The sequence below is a fragment of the Tachyglossus aculeatus genome, chromosome 26 (assembly GCF_015852505.1).
Source record: "Tachyglossus aculeatus isolate mTacAcu1 chromosome 26, mTacAcu1.pri, whole genome shotgun sequence".
Lineage (NCBI taxonomy): Eukaryota > Metazoa > Chordata > Mammalia > Monotremata > Tachyglossidae > Tachyglossus > Tachyglossus aculeatus.
In genome coordinates this window covers 11,112,857-11,133,833 of record NC_052091.1, presented here as the reverse complement: position 1 = coordinate 11,133,833, position 20,977 = coordinate 11,112,857, and the positions used below count along the sequence as shown (strand labels likewise).

The window sequence follows — 20,977 nt, the reverse complement described above, 5'->3', positions numbered from 1 at the left end:
GCGGTCCGCGCTGCGCCGCCCCACGTGGGGATCCCACCTTCCCATTGGCCGGGCCCGGGCGAAGCCGCCACATTATTTTGTTACTTTTCAGTCCCTATTTGGAGCGGCTCTCGCGGCAGTTGAGACCTCGTGCTCGTCCCCTAAGCTTCAGTCTGTGTGTGGTAGCCGCACAGGCCGGGGACTCTTTCGGGGGATTTGGCGTGGGGAGAAGAGCGCGGAGCAAAAGCCACCTCGGCCCGCGTCTCGGTGCTTTTGTGTTGTTGTTGGATTGTGTTTGTGTGTGTGTGTTCTCCCCCACCCCCCTTCCCGTTTCGGAGCGGCAGCGCCAGGGCTCCGGGATCGGACGCTCCCCGGCTGCCGGAGAAGGGATTTCTCCGGGCGCCCCGCTCGGGAGAGGGCGGGGCAAGTTGGGAATCGCCGGAGGCCGAACTGCATCTTGCTCGGAGGATTCGGGAATTGCACGCGGCGGCAGCCGGAGCGTTTGCCAGCGGATGGCGCGGGCCTCCTTCCCCGTCCCTGGGCCCTAGGCCCGCCGGCCCCGCCTTTGGCCTCGAGGATCTTGCCGTTCTCCGGACAGAGGGTCGGAGGGTCTCCGAGAGGCGGATGGTGGAGTCGTCCGGCCGCCCGCTCAGCCCTCCGGCCATGCCCGGCCCGGCCTGGGGGGCTTCGTGAAGCCGCCGAGAGGTGGAAGATGTCGGCGACCCCCTCGGCTTCGACCCCCGGGAAGTCCCCTCGACGGCTGGTGGCGGAGCCTTAGCCACACAAAGACCAGACCCCCCCAACCCCCCTTCCCGCCCCCTCCTCTCCCGCAGAAGACTCCCCCCCCCCCCCCCTTGGCTCTTTGTCTCCTGTTGGGGCTGTTTCTCCAGCCCGGGATATTGTTTCGAGAGTTGGGGGCAGGCCCCTCGTTTTCTCCTGCCTCTCAGTTCTCCGTCTCCCCCCCAAGACTCCCTCCCTCACGATCTACCGCCCGCCCCGGCTCCGGATCCCCGCGTTTCTGCCCTCCCAGAATCGGGATCGCTCCCTGCGATGTATCCGCAGGGCAGGCATCCGGTGAGTAATCGTAACTTCATTTATTTAATCGTCTATCATTGGAGGGTAAATGAAGCTGTTTATCTTGCACCTCCATTTTGCTTGTTATCTTTATGGGGTGTGTGTGTGTGTGTGTGTGTACTCTGACACAAAGGGGAGGAGGAGGGAGAAAGGGAGGAGGAGGTGGGAGGTTAAATCCGTCCGGAGGTCTGTGATGCTGCTTGTTTCCTCGAGATTCAAGTGCCCCCATCCCCCTCCCCAGACACACATTTCTCACACTTTTCTCCCCTCCCCCTTGGGTCACTTTCATGTCAGGGAGCGCCCCCCCCGCCTCTGAGATACGGGGTTGGGGGCAATCCCTCTCATAATAATACTAATAATAATGATGATGATGGTATCCGTTAAGCGCTATGTGCCAGGCACTGTGCTAAGCCCCGGGGTGGCTACAGACAAATCGGGTTGGACCCAGTTTCCTTGTCCCCCCATGGGCTTCTAGTCTCAATCCCCATTTTACGGATGAGGGTGAGGGAACTGAGGCCTAGAGAAGTGAAGGTCACACAGCAGACAAGTTGGAGGGCGTGGGGTGAGAGAAATGGGGTAGCTTCCTGGGGGAGGGGGATTGGGGTACCCCCTCTGTCGGTGGACCCCCCCCCTTTCTCTCCCTGACCCCCTTGCCGGTGTTGCTCGGTTCGCAGGCTCCGCACCAACCCGGACAGCCGGGCTTTAAATTTACGGTGGCCGAGTCCTGCGACAGGATCAAAGACGAGTTCCAGTTCCTCCAGGCTCAATACCACAGGTAAGTCCCCCCCAAATCCCGGAGGGCGCCCCGGTGGAGGTGACGCACCGCCCCCTTCCCCGTGGGGGTTAACGCTGGGCCTCCAGGGACTCCTCCCTCCTTCCGGACACCCCCTCTCTTCCGCCTCCCCCCACCCCCCAGCTTCCCGGAGAGGTTTGGGGCCTGGGTGATGGGGTTTGTGGTTTCCCTTTTATCGTGCTTTCCCCTTGCGAGGTGGGAGAAGGACCCGGCTCCTCTCCCCGCTGACCAGTTGGGACCCCCTCCCCTCCCTCCTACTCTCTGCCCCTTTGCAGAGAAAGTTTAGGGCTTGGCACTTGGCAGCGGCCACCCGGGGGAGACTTGTTCCTGGAGGGTAGGGGGGTGGGGAGGGGGAGCACGGGGTAGGGAAGGGGCTCAGTAGTAGCCGGGCGCCCCCACCCATCCTCCGGACTGAGCGGTGTCCCCCCGGCTTTGGTCCCCACAGCCTGAAAGTGGAGTACGACAAGCTAGCCAACGAGAAGACCGAGATGCAGCGCCATTATGTTATGGTAAGAGCCTCCCAGCCGCCCTGCAGATGGCATCGAGGGGGTCGGCCGGGCTTCCTCACCAAGGGGCACAACTTCCTAGGAAGCCCCCCCTGACCAACACTTCCTTTCCATCCGCCGGGGAGAGGGGAGGGGTCTTCCCCTTCCTCTCTCTGCGCCCCCCCCCGCACCCCTTTTTTCTCTACCCTGTTTTCCTCACTCCCTCTCTCTGCTCCCTTTTTTTCCCATCCCCTCTCTCTGTTCCCCCTTCCATCCCCCCTTTCCTCTTCCCCTCCTCCCCCCCAGGCAGTGTATCAAGGACTGTGAGGGGAAAAATTTAAAATACAGGCGGTGTGTGGGGGGTTGTGGGGAGGGCTCATTGGTCGACCCACAGATCACAGATCTCAGATGACAAGGCTGGCCTGGGGCATTAGAAAGGCCCAGCTTTAGTGCCGGATCCTGCAGGGTCTGATCAGACTTTCTGATCCCCGAGGTGGGGATGGGTGGGGGTTGGTGTTAGAAGCCGGGTTCAAACCATACCTCATTTGGTCTGAGGTCACCGCAGCCCCACTTGTAAGGGGAAGCAGTGTGGCCTGGGTTCTAATCATGATTCCACCACTTGCCTTCTGGGTGCCCTTGGGCGAGTCACTTCACTTCGCTGTGCTTCAGTTCCTGCAACTGCAAATTGGAAAGTCAATTCATTTTCCCTCCTACTTAGATGAGCCCCGTGTGGGACCCGATTAGCTTATATCTACCCCAGCACTTAGAACAGTGCTTGACACACAGTAAGCCCTTAACAAATATCATTAAGACAAAAAAGAAAAAGGTGCCCCCCTCCCTCCCTCCCCATGTCCCTCAGTCTGTCCCCACCCGCTCCTCCCCAGATGCTTTGAGGAACCAGTGTGGAGAAGCTTTTGTTGAGAGAGCCTTTCACCAGATCTGTGGCTCAGGGCCAGTAGGTGGAATTCCTCCTCTTTGTATGTCTCTGACTATTCCAGTGGGTTTGGTCTTCAGCTTTCTGAGTGTGCATAGAGGACACTTAAACACTTCTCCCCACACTGTTTTCCACATAAGAGGCCTTTGACACACAGCGCTAAATAACTCTTAAAGGGAAAGAGGTAACGAGGTCCCAGTCTACAGAGTATTCCCTGTTGAACCCAAACTTGTACAAACAGGATATGTGGCCCATGCATTGCTCAAACAGAGGACGATGTGATTCTTGTTCCTATATGTGCCGTTTTGTAGCAGAAACATTTGTTCATTATTTACCAGTCTGGCCCTCTGTAGGGCTGGTTATTGGTTTTGATTTAAAACTTCCTTGGCAAACATGTCCTAAGAGCAGTGTGGCAAGAAACCTTCCACTAACAAGCGCAATATTGCAGCGTGAATAGATTTCTGTGTAGTTTGTTTTTGCCTCCAATGTCCACACACCATTAACAGAAAAACCTCTTTCTGGCTTGTTTCAGTACTATGAAATGTCGTATGGTTTGAACATTGAGATGCACAAACAGGTAGGTCACTTTTCCTTTTTTTTTCTTTTTTAAATCAGCTCAAGAAACAAAATAGAACTTGGGAGAGGATCGTTTAGCTGAGAAAGTGTTATTTTCACCCCGGAGTTGGGAACTATTCCTTGAAATGGGGGCTCTGGATCAATCAGTGGTATTTATTGAGCGCCGACTGGGTGCAGAGCTGGTGCCCGTAAGGCGCTAGAGGGGAAGACAGACGCCTGGATGCAGTCCTCATTTTGATTTTAATAAAACCATCACCATTAAAGTCATCGAATGAGTCACCCTCATAGGCGGCTAAAGCAGACTAACGTGGCAGTTTGATTTAATGGGATTCTGAAGTTCTCCACCTCCCAACTGTGGTACCGAGCCCCGTGGTTGGTGTAACACCCAGATCTGTTTTACATCTTGAAAGCTGAAGAGCTGGCTTGCAACTTTGTCTGCTTTTATGTAAAAAAATTCCCTGAAGGAAACAGGGGAGGGATTGTTGCAAAATGTGGTGCTGATAAGATTAAAGCTAAAGAGCCTAAAGGGGAGGGCAAAACTCAAGGAATAAAGTTATTATTGAGATTAGACCTGATTATTTGTGCTGTTGCTATTTACTGCTTTCAGAAGTAGTTCTAATTAAGAATTAAATGAGATGACTGAAAGTTGAGTTCAACCTTGGAATTTGCGAGTCAAACCAGTTTTGCTGGTAGGGGTGTTGTTTTTAATGGAGGTGAAAAACTACAGCATATAGTCACCAGCCTTATAATAAAGTACCTCAAACAGAACAAATACAAATGTCCTTTATCTAAATGCATATCAGAAGCCAGGCCCTATCCTTGGGAGGGGTAAAGGGAGGGGTGTATTTGTGTATGCATGTTTGATTGAGGCGCTGTGTATAATTTGGCATTCTCTGTTTATTTACATTGACTCAGAACACATATATAGAAAGCTGGCTGTTCTCTTACCAACTGTTGAGAAGTCTTCAAAGCACCCAGTATACTGAAATTATCTGTGGAGTAGTCTCAGAAATGCTTGTGCCTGGTGGATTTAAAGGGGCCTGCATATCAATATTTATTTTTAAAAATAACCACTCTTATGGAGTACTTTGGTTGTTCAAGGCCCCCTACCCCGGGTGGGCTAATGGAGAAGAGATGAAAAATCCCCAAACCAGAGGCAGGTTGGCAATAAGAAGTCTCTATCTCCCCAGCAAATGTGTGACCCTTAGTGGAATACTTTGGCGACTTCCTTTTGGCTGAGATGCCGCCTTCATTATTCCCAGCGAGAGCCATGAGATTAGGTGAGGTTGGACAGTGAGCTTTTTAACAAACGTCCTTAAGCGGCCTTGCCTCTCCGTGGAAGGCCTTTGGTCTTGGGGGAAAATGGTAGAGGTCTCCGGGAAAAATCTCCCTGACAGAGCTCTGTCGCGCTAATTCGCTTAATATCCAGGCCGATTTTCCTCTCACCCGAATGTACCCGTGCAAGACTCGCCACTAGGGTGGCCTGTCTGCCTTGGAAAAGGTGATTCTTTCTCCTGGGGTCTGACCACGGTACCTAGCAGATGCCAGCAAGGAAGATTGTTCATCTCCACGATTTCTGGGCCAATGGGGCATCGTTAACCCAGGCCCCACAAAATAGCCATGATGGTGAAACTTAGATGTGTTATGTAATGCTACTTCTTCCACTTTTTTTTTTTTTTAAAGAGCTGAGTATCTTGGGTGTATTTTAAAGAGGGTAATTGCACCAAAGTTTAAAATTTATAGCAGCAGTTATCCTAAGAGCCTTGTAATTAAGGTGTAGTGTGGTACTGCCTCATGTCAAGTTCTGCAGCTCAGGGCTCTGGGTATTTGTTGTCTTTCTTGAGCACTTGAGCCTCGTGCTGTGGAGCAGGCGAAGCTTCATCAGGGCAGAGGTATTGAGAAGAGCGTGGCCTAACAGATAGAGCCTGGGCTCTAATCCCGGCCGGGCAACTTGCCTGCTGTGTGACTGGGCAAGTTGGCTCACTTCTCCATGCCTCAGTTAGCTCATCTGTATAATAGGATTGATTGAGATGATGAGCCCCATAGGGGTTGTGAACTGTGTCCAAGGTGACTTGTTTGGTTCTTCCTCAGCGCTCAGTACAGTGCCTGGGATGTAGTAAGCACTTAATACCATTTAAAAAAAAAACAGCCTGGTGCACAGAGGGCTGGGGGTGTGTACCGTCTTTGTTGCCGGGAGTGTTGGTCTGAACATCTCAACACATTTGGCATTTGCTCTCTTGGGAAACGGGCCCCTCTTTCTGCAGTGAGATATTCTTCAGATGTGTAGGCCCCGGGTGTGAGGAGGTTCGGTGGAGGTGAGCCTGTTTCTGAGAACTTCTTGCAGCTTTTTCTTGCAAATCTTCCACCCAGCCGCCCCAGAGGGAGAAACAAAGGGGTTGAGGTGAGGGTAAATGCAACCCTAAGCTAATGGGGTTTGTCACTCCTCTGGCTTGCAGGAGCTGTGCAAAATAAATCCTGCCACTAATTGCAGTGTGGGTCCAGGGTGCATTGGGCTGACTGTGGTTAGAGGCCTGAGCAAACAAGTTTATCAGCTGACCTGTTTAGTGGTTGACTGGTGTTTTATCTGCACACACAATCAAGTAGACTGGAGTGCTTGAATTATTCATGCCGTGTCCTGCCCTCCAGACTTGACTGTTTGTGATTACATCTGCCTGGAACAAACAGCCAGGGTACTTCATCTTTAAAAGCAAAGGGGGGGATTGTCTGTGTGTTGGTTTATATAAGAGATTATCTACATAGCACCTTGAAAACCCTGGAAGTCCCTTTTCCTCTCTTCTGACTCCCCCCCACCCCCCCACCTCCACCCTGCAACCTCTCCCACATTAAGAACAAAACAAAAACCCCCAAACCAGGGGGCACATAAAAATGGATTTTCTTTTTTTAAGTCATTATGGGAAAGGCCAATTAGCTGGGTACCACAGATTTGGCCGCATGGTCAGCAGTATTGATATAAAGTAATGTGGTAATGTGGTCCTCCACCATTTTGGTTTTTCACACAAGCTTAGATGTCACTTTGTGGCTCTCTATCTCTCACACACTCTCTCTCTGTTTTGGGGGCTCAGTGTCTCAGTGGTGCGGGATTGGTCAGAGGTCATAATAATAATAATAGTAACGGAACTTGTTACATGCTTATTATATGCCAAACACTGTTCTAAGTGCTGGGGCGGATACAAGTTAATCATGTTGGACACAGTCCCTGTCCCACATGGGGCTCACGCTCTTAATCCCCACTTTGCAGGTGAGGTAACTGAGGCCCAGAGAAGTGAAATGACTTGCCCAAGGTCACACAGCAGACAAGTGGTGGAGCCAAGATTAGAACTCAGGTCCTTCTGACTCCCAGGCCAGGGCTCTATCCACTAAATCACACTGTCTCCACCCCCTCGCCTAATTAAGGCAAAGGCTGAATCAGTCCTTTAGAGTTTAGCTCCACCCTCCTGCTCCAGGCAGGTCAGCTCATCCAACCCCCTGCCTCCGGGCAGAATTAGAAAGCATTCACAAAGCTAAAGATCTTGCCAATGAAGGGGATCATCTGCTAGGACTGACTTCCTTGCCCCCGTGGCTTTCTCACCCAGAAAAAAACTGAAGCCCAGTTTTAAAAAGTGTAAACAAGCTGATAATAATAAAAATGATGATGGTATTTCTTAAGCTCTTACTATGTACAAAGCACTGTTCTAAGCGCTGGGGAGATTCCAAGGTGATCAGGTTGTCCCACAGTGGGCTCACAGTTTTTAATCCCCATTTTACAGATGAGGGAACAGGCCCAGAGAAGTGAAGTGACTTGCCCAAAGTCACACAGCTGACAATTGGCGGAGCCGGGATTTGAACCCTTGACCTCTGACTCCAAAGCCCGGGCTCTTTCCACTGAGCCACGCTGCTTCTCTGATGAAGAACCCTTTTCATCTTGCAGTTTATATTAATAGATGGGTTTGTAGGCCTTAACTCTTGAAGAATGTTGGGTTCAGCCTGTCATTACACCATTCATTTGTAAGCATGATTATGTTTTTTATGGTTGTACTGTAGGCATGTTGGATTTGGAACAGATTTTCACCTCTGAGAAAATGCTTTCATCGAAATATGATTGAATGAATGAGAGAGCTCGGGCCTGGGAGTCAGTGGCTCTCTCACTTGCCTGTTGCGATCTCATCTGTAAATTGGGGATGCAGTACCTGTTTTCCTTCCTACTTACACTGCGAGCCCCATGTGGGTCGGGGACTGTGTCCGAAACTGATTATCTTGAATATTGTCTAGTGTGTCAAGCACTGAATATACAGTGCTTGGCACATAGTAAGTGCTTAACAAGTATCATAATTATAATCAGGTGTTCTGAAAATAGAGTGAACTTAGAACTACAGAGCTCTTTTGCAAGACAAGAGGAATGATGAGAGCGAGGCACATTTGAGGACAGGTAGTGAAGCCAAGCATTTTACCGTGTTAAATCATTTTTACATTTATTTCTGGGAACGGAGAGATGGCAAACTTGATATACACAGGCCCCAAAGTACCTAATATCGGGTCGTATAACCGCCATCTTGCCCTCATTGCACATGTCATGTTTTAGATTACCGGTTAGAGCGGAATACATACACAACTAACGATGCAGAGTGGGTATTAATCCACACGCATCTAACTGGTAATCCAAAATGTCAGACTGAGGGCAGCGAAAGCAAGCTGATATCACCTTCCAACTTTTTAGTTAAGTGGGGTGGATTGGTGCAGCCTGTGGAGGAAAAGCCAAAGCTGAAGGCCGTGTGCATCTAAACCTACAAGTTGAAGGCAGGAAAGAATTGCTGAGGGCAGGCAGGGATGTTTACAAACCCCTGGGGCTCCTGTGCCTTGTGATGGGGCGTGTACCCTCACTCGAACAAGGAGCGGGCCTTGAAACCTTGCAACCTTGCTCTTGAGACCTCAGGGTGGTGAATCTGCGAGGGAGGACGTGACTGGCAGGTTCTTAAATCCCCCCCCCCCCCAGCACTCACTACCCACCTCTTGTCAGCCATCTCTCAAGATTCCCGTGGATCCGTCTGCCTCACGGGGCCAAGTCTAGTCAATCGGTCCAGTCAATCGTATTTATTGAGCACTTACTGTGTGCAGACCACTGTACTGAGTGCTTGAGAGAGGACAGTACAATAATAAACAGGCACAGTGCCTGCCCATAATGAGCTTCCAATCTCCAGCATTGTGCCCTACCCATTGGTTCAACATTCATTGTCAGAGAATTGCTGACCACTGACTCTCAGGGAGTGAGGTTTTGGGTTCAGGGTGCCTCAAACCTCTTCTTCTGTTTGGAATCAGGTTGAACTTTGGGGAACCCAGATATTCTTTAGCCATAATCCCCCCTCAAAGGCCTTTCCTCCCTGCCCTCTCAATCTGGGTTCCATCCTCCACCAACTGGACATGTTTCCCCGCAGAGTAGAACCCACTTGTGGGCAGGGAAAGTGTCACTTTGTTATTCTCTTCTTCCCCAAGCGCCCAGTACAGCCGCACCACGTGGGTGCTTAATAAATGCCACGGCGACTCCTAGGGAAGAGTTGGAAGTTACCGTGTTAGTTGCCCCATTTTTTTGGCCCAGTTTTTTGTTCCATTGTAACACAGGTGGGGTGATTATGTAAGTAAATCCAGCAGCTTTCTACCCTTCCCTTTCACCCAAGAGCCCATTAGTCACTCAGACAATTGTATCTATTGAGCACTTACTGTGTGCAGAGCACTGAACTAAGCGCTTGGGAGAGTACAATATAACAATAAAAACAGATACTTTCCCTGCTCACAACGAAGGGGCATTGATATGAATAATATTAGTAGCATTTTCTGACCCCAGGAACCGCCTCTGAATTCTCAAAGGCTCTTTGGGAAACTGAGTTTGGTTCCAGTTTATCCCATCAGGCATGTATCCTGCATAGCAGTCATCCTTTCAGCTGCTGGGATCGGTTCCTGTCCCTCTCTCTCTCTTCTCTTTGGTGCCCAAAATCTGGGGCAATTTTTGACGTTTAGAGCCAAGCCATCAGCTGACTGGGTTGGCAGTGTCTTCTCTCCCCCAACCTCCTTCACATACGTGGATCATCTTCCTTCAGCCTGACTTCAAATGTAATTTATTTGGATTTTGAGAAATGTACTACACAGCACAAATCCACCTCCGCCCCAGATTAAAATAAATCATTGGTGTTTATTGACCACTTTTTCCTACAGATTCAAATCAGTCAGTGGTATTTGTTGAGCACTCGTGGTGTGCAGGGCACTGTACTAAGTGCTTGGGAGAGTCCATTACAGTTGGTAGACACGATCTCTGCTCTCAAAGAGCATCTAATGTACAGAGAACAGGAAGCAGTAAGGGAAGGAGTTAAATCGACCCCCTATTTGAAACTTTAATTTTAAGACTGTGTCTATATACAGACAAAGAAATTCATGTGGGAAACAATTATCCAGATAATTTAAACCAAACATTCTCCCCCTTGTTGTCCTCAAGGAATGGGACTGGGGAGAGTGGGAGAGTTCACTGAGAAACAGCATGGCCTAGTGGCAAGAACATGGGTTTAGATTTTAGAGGATGTGAACTCTAATCCTGGATCTGGCGCTTGTCTGCTGTGTGACCTTGGGTAAGTCACTTAACATCTCTGTGCCTGTTACTCCATATGTAAAATGGGGATTAAGACTGTGAGCCCCACGTGGGACAACCTAATTACCTTGTATCTACCCCAGTGCTTAGAACAATGCTTGGCACATAGTAAGTGCTTAATACATACCGTAATTATTATTACTTGTGGTATTAAGCACTTAACACACACCAAACTCTGTGCTAGAAGCTAAGGTGACTCAATCAGTGGTATCTATTGAGCACTAACTTTGTGCAGAGCACTGTATTAAACTGTTGGGGAGAATACAATGAAATGCATTTCTTGCCCAACAGTGAGCTTCCAGTCTAGAGATGAATACGAGGAAAACTCTTCAGATGCAGGATTCACATCTAGGTGGGGAGAGGACAGGCATGTTGAAAAGGCAGACCACCGGAAGATTTATGAATCCAAGAATAAGAAAATAAAGGGTGCAGAAGTACCCATGTCTCTCACTTTGCTTGCACAAAGCTTTCTAACAGGGCTTTGTGTATCCAGGACTGGAGCCCGTGATCTCCATGCTGGGAGTCATGTTCCATGTTCCCAGCTCTGCTCCCGGTCTGCAGGATGACCTAACTTCTCTGGGCCTCAGTCTTCCTGTCTGTGCCACGTGGATGATTGGACCCGCTCCCATCTCCCACCCCGGGGATTTCGGCGAGGCTAGAATGAGGCTGGCTGGAGGTGAAGCCCCCTCGGAGAGAGCAGAGGGCCTTATCGAACTCGAGGTTTTATTCTGGTCATTAAAGTCCTTGCCTCGGGGTGGGCGGATTCGGTTGCCCTTGGCTTCCCTTCGTCCGGCTGGGCTGGACGGCCAGGGAGATCCCAGCCCCGTGGCCTCCAACTCGATCTGCTTGTTTGAAATTCATTCCCCAAAGCGACTGCTTTGCCTTCCCCATATTGGTAATTCCGTAATGACTGGTTGTGGGCCATCCCCCCCTCCCCCGCCCCTCCCTTCCCCCAAATTTAATTCTCATCTGTGCAGCTTTCCACTTTGCTATTAATGATAGCAGCCGCAAATAGCTTTCAACATGCCATTGACAGGCTGCTTGAAGAGAGCACTTCAAACAGTGCTAGACAGCTGAAAGTGCCCCTAATTGTGTATCCCAGTCAGAGCTGCTCTGCTCAAGGGCCTTGTTTTCATATGCTTAAAGAGACAACATCTTGTTTTCAACAAATGTTTCTAGTGACTTACATCCAGGATTCTTCCTACCCTCCCCTTCTTGGCTTCCCCCTTTTGTATCTGGGGAAGTTTGGGGAAAGAGCACAGGGCAGGTTTTTCCCATTAGGCGTAACTCATCTCGGTTTCCGAAAGAACATCTTCGGTGTGAGGGTTTATAATGGAGGCAGAGCTAAATGACGGGTGGCTCAAAGACAGTCCCCCTGGGAACTGAGCTTGGCTTGAGCAATATATTTTTCAAGAGCGGCATGGCTTAGTGGATAGAGCACGGGCTTGGGAGTCAGAAGGACCTGGGTTCTAATCCTCGCTCTGCCATACGTCTGCGGTGTGACCTTGAGTAAGTCACTTCTCTGAGCCTCAGTTACCTCATCTATAAAGTGGCAATTAAGAGTGTGAGCCCCATGTGGGATACGGACTGTGTCAACCCGATTAACTTGTGTCTACCCCAGTGCTTAGAACAGTGCTTGGCACATAATAAGCACTTAAAAGTACCATAATAATAATTTTTATTATTATTAATAAAGGCCTCAGGATGGTGAAGGTCTTGAGTCACTGGAGATGATGATGATGGCATTTATTAAGCACTTACTATGTGCAAAGCAAAGCAGGTCTTCCCCCCCCCCCCCCCCAAAAAAATTTTTACAGGTGAGAAGACTGAGGCCCAGAGAGGTTAAGCAGCTTGCTCGAGGTCACACAGCAGGCACGGGGTGGAACTGGGACTCACACCTGGGTCTGCCACTTCCCCATCCCTGGCTCTTCCTGTTCTGCCATCTGATGTCAGAGTGTGTGTTGGAGGAGCTAACTTTGGCAAACAAGAGTTTCTGAAGTGAAATACATGTTTGCTTTGGTGGTATCTGGGGAAGGGCCACGGCTGGCTTTTCAAGGTAGACTCTATCCTGCTGATTCACAGGGCCAACAGGCCGGAAGTGCTCTCCATCAGACTTGTGGATCATCATGTTTTCTCTCCCAGATTTTAAGGATGCTGCAAGTTCCGGTTTCCCGTGAACTGCTCTCCCTGGCCCATTGTCCTCTGGGCCGCACACGGAAGTGTTTTTATGCAACTTTAATTCTGTCTTTTTGGGGTCCTGGCACTTAAACCAGCTAAGGCAAGCAACGTGGACTGAGCACGGGCCTGGGAGTCAGAAGGACATGGCTTCACTTCTCAGGGCTTCAGTTTCCTCATCTGCAAAATGGGTATTTGATACCTGTTCTCCCTCCTACTTAGACTGTGAGTCCCATGTGGGACCTGATTATTTTGTATCTGGCTTAGTACAGTGCAAATACCACAGTTAACAAATACCACAATTATCATTGTTATTCAGTGGTGAGACAGTTCAACGTGGGTGACTAACAGTTGAGAAGGAGTCAGACTTCATGGGTAGAGTCCATGCCTGGAAGTCAGAAAGACCTGGCTTCTAATCCCGGCTCCGCCACATTCATTCATTCATTCATTCAATCGTATTTATTGAGCGCTTACTGTGTGCAGAGCACTGTATTAAGCGCTTGGGAAGTACAAGTTGGCAACATGTTTGTTGTGTCACCTTGCGCAAGTCATGTCACTTCTCTGGGCCTCAGTTGCCTCATCTGTAAAATGGGTATTGAGTGTGAACCCCATGTGGGACAGGGACTGTGTCCAACCTGATTAACTTGTATCTACCCCGGCGCTTTGAACAATGCTTGACATAGTAAAAGCTTAACGAGTACCATTATTATTATCATATTATTATTATTATTTGTATTGTGGTAATCCACACACACAGTGGGGGTCTTGGGGTGTGAGCTTAATTGGCCCTTTCACCTTGCCCGCAGCCTACTAGAGAGATTTTCTCCACCCCTCCCCTTCAGGCTGTGGGCACTGGGTAAGGGCAACAGAGACATTTATTAAGCACTTACTATTGTGTGAAGCACTATTCTAAGCACTTGCTGCACTTCTGCTTCTGCTGCCTGGGGAGGCCAATGGGATCTGAGGCAATCCCGACTCTGCCACTCATCTGCTATGTGACCTTAGGCCAGTCATTTTTCTGGGCCTCAGCTCCCTCGTCAGTAAAATGGGGATGAAGACTGCGAGGCCCTTGTGGAACCTGGACTCTGTCCAACCTGGTAAACTTGGAGCTATCCCAGCACTTAGTACAGAGCCTGGACATAATCAGCACTTAACAAGTACCATAAAAAAAAAGATACAAAATGGTCTAGCAAGCTATTACGGTCCCGAGAGAGCTGTTGTATAAACAGAGATGGGTAGTCACATTCAAGGAGGCCGCGAGGGGGAAGGTTTTCTGGGTGGGGCGGAGTGCAGCAAAGACAATATGAACCTATGGACACCTGGCACCTCTCCACTGCTCTGCAGCATGGAAAAAAATAATAATTGTGGTACTTGCTAATAATAATCATTCTGGTATTTGTTAAGCTCTTACTGTAGAACCCAGGTCCTCTGACTCCCAGGCTCGGCCTCTTCCCACTAGGCCATGCTGCTTCCCGCTGGATCGTTTGGCTTCCTGAGTAAGCGCTCGATAAATCCCTTTGTTTGGATTCATCAATGGCTCTTTCACCCAGGCCCCTGCTCCCACCAAATGGGGTTTTCCCACAGCGTCTTCCCCAGTTGAGAAAGCTGGCAGGGGTGAACTCTAAGACCTTAGTACAGAGCTTCGTACGCAGTAAGTGCTCAAAAAATAGCATCGATGAGGAACTCTCTACTAGTTAGTGTGGCTTAGAGGCAAAAACATGGGCTTGGGAGTCAGGACGTGGGTTCTACTCCCGGCTCCGCCACATGTCTACTGTGTGACCTTGGACAAGTCACTTCTCTGTGCCTCAGTTCCCTCATTTGTAAAATGGGGATTAAGACTGTGAGCCCCACGTGGGACAACATGCTTAGAACAGTGCTTGGCACATAGTAAGCACTTAACAAATACTATTATTATTATGCACATGCTCCAAAGAGCAGGCGCCCCCTAGTGGCGTCCCAGAAGCCAGTGGACTGTCATTCAGTAATTCATTGAGCGCTCACTGTATGCTAGGCACTGTCGAGCTCCTCCTAAGGGAGGATCGTTCAGGAGAGTCCGGTAGGAGTTGGTGGGCATGAGCCCTACCCTCGGGAAGCTTCCAGTTTAGCCGGAGGAGGACTGACTTAAAGAGTGGACAGAGAAGAGGAAGGAGAGTGGATACATTGCTGAGCGGAGCGTGGGCTCCAGAGATAGGGCCATGAACACACGAGTGTCAAGTCGGCTCAGTGCCGGGTGGGACTGATCAAGCAGGGAAGGCCTCCCGGAGATGGAAGGCCCTTTCAAAAGGTGGCATTTAGAACTTAAGCAGGGCTCCAATCTATCAATTAATCAGTGGTATTTATTGAGTGCTTACTAAAGCATTGTTCTAAGCACTGGGGAAGTACAATCCAAGAAAATAAACAGTCAGGGTCCCGGCCCATAATGATTTTACAGTCTAGAGGGGCAGACAGTATACTGAATAAATAATTTATAATTTAAAGATATGTACATAGGTGCTGCGGGGTTGGGTGGGATGAATATCAGACATCCAAAGGTCACAAATCCAAGTGTACACCCCTCTTCTTTGGCAGTTGTGCTCCACCCAAATTTAGGGAAGAGCCCCAGCTTTTGAGGAGCAGGCTGACTTCAGTCAATCAGTAGTATTATCTTCTAGACTGTAAGCTCACTGTGGGCAGGGAATGCATCTGCCAACTCTGTTGTACTCTCCCAAGTGCTTAGTACAGTGCTTTTCACAGGTGCTCAATAAGTATCCCTGAAGGAATGGTTTGTATTCATCATCCATTACTGATGGTATTGAGTTCCTACTGTGAGTGGAGCACTGTTCTTAGCACTTGGGAGCGTACAGTACAACAGAATTGGAAGGCACGTTCCCATTTATTGAGCTCTTAGCAAGGTCAGAGCACTGTACCGAGCACTTGGAAGAGCGCAGTTCAACAGAGGGGGTAGACATTCCCATTTGAGTGTTTACCATGGGCAGACCACTGTACTAAGCGCTTGGGAAAGTATAGTCCAACAGAGATGGTAGATGCGATCCCTGCCCACTAGGAACTTAGAGTTTTCAGAGGGAGATAGGCATTACAGTGGATGCAGAACGTGTCTCGAAGACCCCCACCAGAGGCCAGGCCTCTTCCCTTCCAACGACTCCAGCACATTAGAGCCTTGCGTAGTGGATAGAGCAGGGGCTTGGGAGTCAGGAGGTCATGAATTCTATTCCTGGTTCCACCACTTGTCTGCTGCGTGGTCTTGGGCAAGTCGCTTCACTTCTCTTTGCCACAGTTACCTCATATGTAAAATGGGGATTAAGATTGTGAGCCCCATGCGGGACAGGGACTGTGTCCAGCCCGATTAGCTTGTATCCACCCCAGTGCTTAGTGCAGTGCCTGGTGCATAGTAAGGACTAAACAAATACCATCATTGTGGCTTAGTGGAATGAGCACGGGCTTGGGAGTCAGAGGCTGTGGGTTCCAATCCTGGCTCTGCCACTTTTCAGCTATGTGACTTCGGGCGAGTCACTTAATTTATCTGTGCTTTAGTTACCTCATTTGTAGAAGGGGATTAATACTGTGAACCCCACATGGGACAACCCGATTAGCTTGTATCTATCCCAATGCTTAGAACAGTACTTGGTACATAGTAAGTACTTAACAAATACCAATTATTATTATTATTTTCTCCACTCCAACCTGCCCACTGGCACCTGGGGCTTTTGAGTCACGGAGGCCGTGGAAGAAGGGACCGGTTTGCATTTTCTGAGAGGAGGCTGTGTGGGGAGGAAGGAAACTGTTGAAACGCTCCTGAGCTGGGCTCTGGAAGCTGGAGCTGATTTGGAGCTCTTGGGTTTGATGTTGTCAAGGACCTGAAGCCCTTTGAGCGCTCACCACCCCAGGCCCTGGTCTTCTGCAAAAAGCCTCCCCAGGCGGCTTTCAGCGGGTTCCCTCCATCCTGAGGGATGCCAGAAGCTCAAATTAAGGCCCTTCACGAGCGATGTGGAGGGGCTTGGCTTATTAGCAGTGCTTTGTGTCTCTGTGTCTAGCTGCGTGTCACTCTTTGTGTGTGGCTGTACATGTGTGGCTGTGTGTGTGTCTATGTGTGCCTTGGTGGGAGAGGGAAGAGCAGCCCCACTGGGTAAAGCTGTCCAGAACTTTCTCGGGGAGACCAGCGATGAGAGAGGCAGCATCCGGACACCCCCCCCCACTGCCCCCCCCCCCCCCGCCCCACCTGGCAGTCAGTGGCTCTGAAGGAAGCAGCGATGCTGAGCAGTTGGGATGTGCTGCCTTGCCTTCACCTCCCTCCCTCTTCCCTCCCCCCATCCTCCTGCTCCCTCCGAGCTTCTGTCAGAGTGGGCCTCAGTAGCCCTCATGGCTCCCTCTGCCCAGGGTCCGTCACGCTCCCCTCCTCCCTGGCCCCAAGAGCGAGAGTGCCCCTGTCCCCCTACCCCATGTTAATTTGTGGAGCCCATCTGATTGGCAGACCCCAAATTCAATTTAATGACCTGCCTCCGTACGGGTAATATGATTTTACAGCCTGTTGCGGTCAAGCCACGGCACGAATTTGCATACCGTTTGGAGGGGATTAGGGGGCCGGGTTGTCATGGCAACCCCACAGCAATGAATTGAGATTTTTCTTGGCAGGAATTGCCCAGTGGAGCTTGGGGAGGGGGTGGGGAGGACTTGAGCGCTTTGGAGGGAGCGGGATGAATGGGCAGTGTTAGTTGGGAAGGTGTGATATGTGAAAGCCTTCCTTCATCTCCCCCCCCACCCCGCCTTCCCCCATTTCTACAGGCAAGACCTGTAAACCGTAGCCGGGGCCACAGTGCGTTTAAGATGCTTGGGAATGGAGGAATGAAAGTGAACCAATATTTAGAGACGACCAAGTCTTGAGTGAACAGGAAACCCATTAGTCATAAATACTGTTTTGGATATGACACTTCTCCCCTGACCAAAAGACATTTCTCTCGACTAAAAAAAAAAACAAAAAACAGTTTTTTCCTCCAGATCCTAGTCGAGATGGAGAATGGGAAATGGGAGTTCAGAGCACTCCTAAAAGTAGCCAAGTGCCCCCAAAGTCACTGTCTAAGTCCCTCCTCACTACAGCTCCGTGGGATGAAGCATTTTGTTGGCCTTGGGATATCGGGTTCCAACCCGTACCCCCAGAGTCCCAAGTAAAAAGCCCCCATCTCTTCAATTTTATAAGGAGCTTTCTCCCACCTAGGAATCGCAAATGTCCTGTGTTTTCCCTTCGGATCACCTAGTGTCCAATAGGAAAGAGGAGTAGGGAGATCTTGACGAGTTTTGGGTCTTTCCAACCTCCTCCCTCCACCCTTCCACTCTCCGGGAGCGATCCCGTGCTGACCTGACAATCATGCGACAGAGTCACTGACCACAGGGATCGTTCCTTGGTTACAGTGCACAATGGTTGCCATGACCCCTGGAGGATGCGATGTCATTGGATCCCTCAGGGAGATTGAAAATTCCCACTGGAAATTAATCACCCGGAGGGAAAGGCGAACCATTTAGCCCCGGTTTCATCAAGAATTCAGTACGGTTCCTTCGGAGGCATAAATATTTAATAGTCGTAGTTATATATAATTTGATCAATATGTCAATGCTAAAAGGGTCCTTAAAGCGGCTCACCTATCGTTTAACAATCTGTGAAGTAAGACTTGAACCGTGACAAGTAGTAAGCAGGGATCATCTCCAGCACTGAAGACTGGCTTTGGAAGCATAATTGTCTTTTTCAAACTTCCCTATGGTTGCTCACGGAACAAAATGGGAAGGAGGGAATTCAAATGGATGCACTGAGCTCCAGGTGACGTGGGGCATAAAGTCGATTAATTAATCAGTGATATTGATTGAGCACTTACTATGTGTGGAGCACAGTACTAAGTGCTTGGGAGAGTACAGTGCCATAGCAGACGCGTTCCCTGTCCGCCCATAATGAGCTTGATTTCCCATCGCCCTCTTCCACTGTGCCTAAAGTCCCACGTCCCCGATTTTAATGCAACATAACTTTCGTCCAGGGAGAATCCACCTGACGGCGGTGATCTTTTTATGGTATTTATTTTCTTTTATGGTATTAACCTCTTACCATGTGTCCAACACTATTCTAGTTGCTGGGGTAGATATGGTTTAAATCGTAAATCTGGTTTCATCCATTCATTCAATCGTATTTATTGAGTGCTTACTGTGTACAGAGAACTGTACTAAGCGCTTGGGAAGTACAAGTCAGCAACATATAGAGACGGTCCCTACCCAACAATGGGCTCACAGTCTAGAAGGGGGAGACAGACAACAAAACAAAACGTATATTATATATATATAAATAAGCTCTTATGTCTTGCCCAATAACTGAAAGCAAATCCCTAGCTCAGCAGGAAATTTAAGCCAAGATGGCACAGCGTGCCTTGTACCTGCATCGGCAAATATTTGACTCCTGGCTCCACCGGTGTGCTGTGTGACCTCGGACAAGTGACCTCACTTCTCTGTGCCTCAGTTCCCTCATCTGTAAAATGGAGATTGATATCGTGAGCCCCACATGGGACAGGGTCTGTTTTCAACCTGATTTGCTTGTTCACTCCAGCACTTAGTAGGGTGCCTGGCACATAGAAAGTGCTTAACAAATACCATTATTATTATTTTAATTATTATTAATTGGCTGTGGGGAAGGGGGAGGGAGGCCAAGGCTGGTAATGTCCGGAGCTCAAGGTACTGTGGTTTGTCCCTCACCTCCCATGGTATTAAATTCAGATGTTGGGGCAGGGAGAGGCGGAAGTGTCAGTTTGCACAGAACCTTGCTGAGAATGAATAAGAATTTGGTGGAGCCTGATTGACCCTTCAAAGGGGAAATTGTTTTATTCAATCGTATTTATTGAGCGCTTACTATATGCAAAGCATTGTACTAAGCACTTAGGAGAGTGCAATATAACAACAAACAGACACATTCCCTGCCCACAAAGAGCTAACAGTTTAGAGGGGGAGGCAGACATTAATATAAACAAATAAATAATTTTAGAAATGGAACTGGGCAGAATAAAGCCACTCTGCCCGGCTTGGCTCCAGGAGTGAGCACAAGTGTTGCAGAGTTGCGCCGTGGCCTAGTGGAAAGAGCACAGGCCTGGAAGTCCGAAGACCTGGGTTCTAATTCCAGTTCTGCCATATACTTGTGGTGTGACCTCAGGCAAGTCTCTAAACTTCTCTGGGTCTCAATGTCATCATCTGCCAAATGGGGATTCATACCTCTTCTTTCTTCCCCACTAAACTGAGAGCCCCAAGTGGGACAGGGACTGAGTCTGGCCTGATTATCTTGTACTTACTTTAGTATTAATCCAGTGCTTGGCACATGGTAAACGCATGATGTGTTTCACAGTTATTCTAAAGATGATCCTCTAGGCTGTAAGCTTGTTAGGGGCAGGAAATGCGTCTGTTACATTGTTGTGTTGTACTCTCCCAAGTGCTTAGTACAGGACTCTGAACACAATAAACTCAATAAATGTGAATGATTGATTGGGAACAGTTGAATGTACAAGAAAAGCATTTGCTGATTGGGCATGTGGGTTTGTTGGCTTGCTCCAGATTACAGAGTTAAGACACCGGCAGATCTGAGTTGAGAATCCAGCAGGACTGAGGCTTGGAATCCCGCCAAATCCCCTTCCAGGATGGAGTTCACATCCTGGCAAAATCCCATGTTGAGAAAAACACTATGTACCAAGCACTCTCCTAAGCACTGCAGTAGATACAAGTTCCTGTCCCACATGGGGCTCACACTCTTAATCATCATTTTATTCATTCATTCATTTAATCATTTTTATTGAGCGCTTACTGTGTGCAGAGCACTGTACTAAGCGCTTGGGACGTACAAGTTGGCAACACATAGAGACGGTACCTACCCAACAGTGTGCTCACAGTCTAGAAGGGGGAGACAGAGAACAAAACAAAACACATTAACAAAATAAAATAAATGGAATAAATATGTACAAATAAGAGTAATAAATACATACAAACATATATACAGGTGCTGTGGGGAGGGGGAGGAAGGGGAGAGGAAGGAGGGGGCTCAGTCTGGGAAGGCCTCCTGGAGGAGGTGAGCTCTCAGTAAGGCTTTGAAGGGAGGAAGAGAGCTAGCTTGGTGGATATGCAGAGGGAGGGCATTCCAGGCCAGGGGGATGATGGTGGGACAAGCAAGAACGAGGCACGGTGAGGAGATTAGCGGCAGAAGAGGGGAGGGTGCGGGCTGGGCTGTAGAAGGAGAGAAGGGAGCTGAGGTAGGAGGGGGCGAGGTGATGGAGAGCCTTGAAGCTGAAGGTGAGGAGTTTTTGCCTGATTTTACAGATGAG

At 49.3% G+C, this 20,977-nt stretch overlaps 1 protein-coding gene across 8 annotated transcripts in view; it reads left to right on the top strand.

Moving 5' to 3' along the window:
* Positions 1-861: 861 nt before the first annotated feature.
* The window catches only part of TLE3 (TLE family member 3, transcriptional corepressor), a 57,514-nt gene continuing 37,398 nt past the window's right edge, over positions 862-20,977 (top strand). For all 8 annotated transcript variants that reach the window (XM_038767097.1, XM_038767093.1, XM_038767095.1 and 5 more), the window contains exons 1-4: positions 862-1,053; positions 1,728-1,828; positions 2,292-2,355; positions 3,798-3,842. In XM_038767097.1, the coding sequence (XP_038623025.1) occupies positions 1,030-1,053; positions 1,728-1,828; positions 2,292-2,355; positions 3,798-3,842 (234 nt within the window). In that variant the 5' untranslated portion in view covers positions 862-1,029. The remainder of the gene's footprint in view (positions 1,054-1,727; positions 1,829-2,291; positions 2,356-3,797; positions 3,843-20,977) is intronic.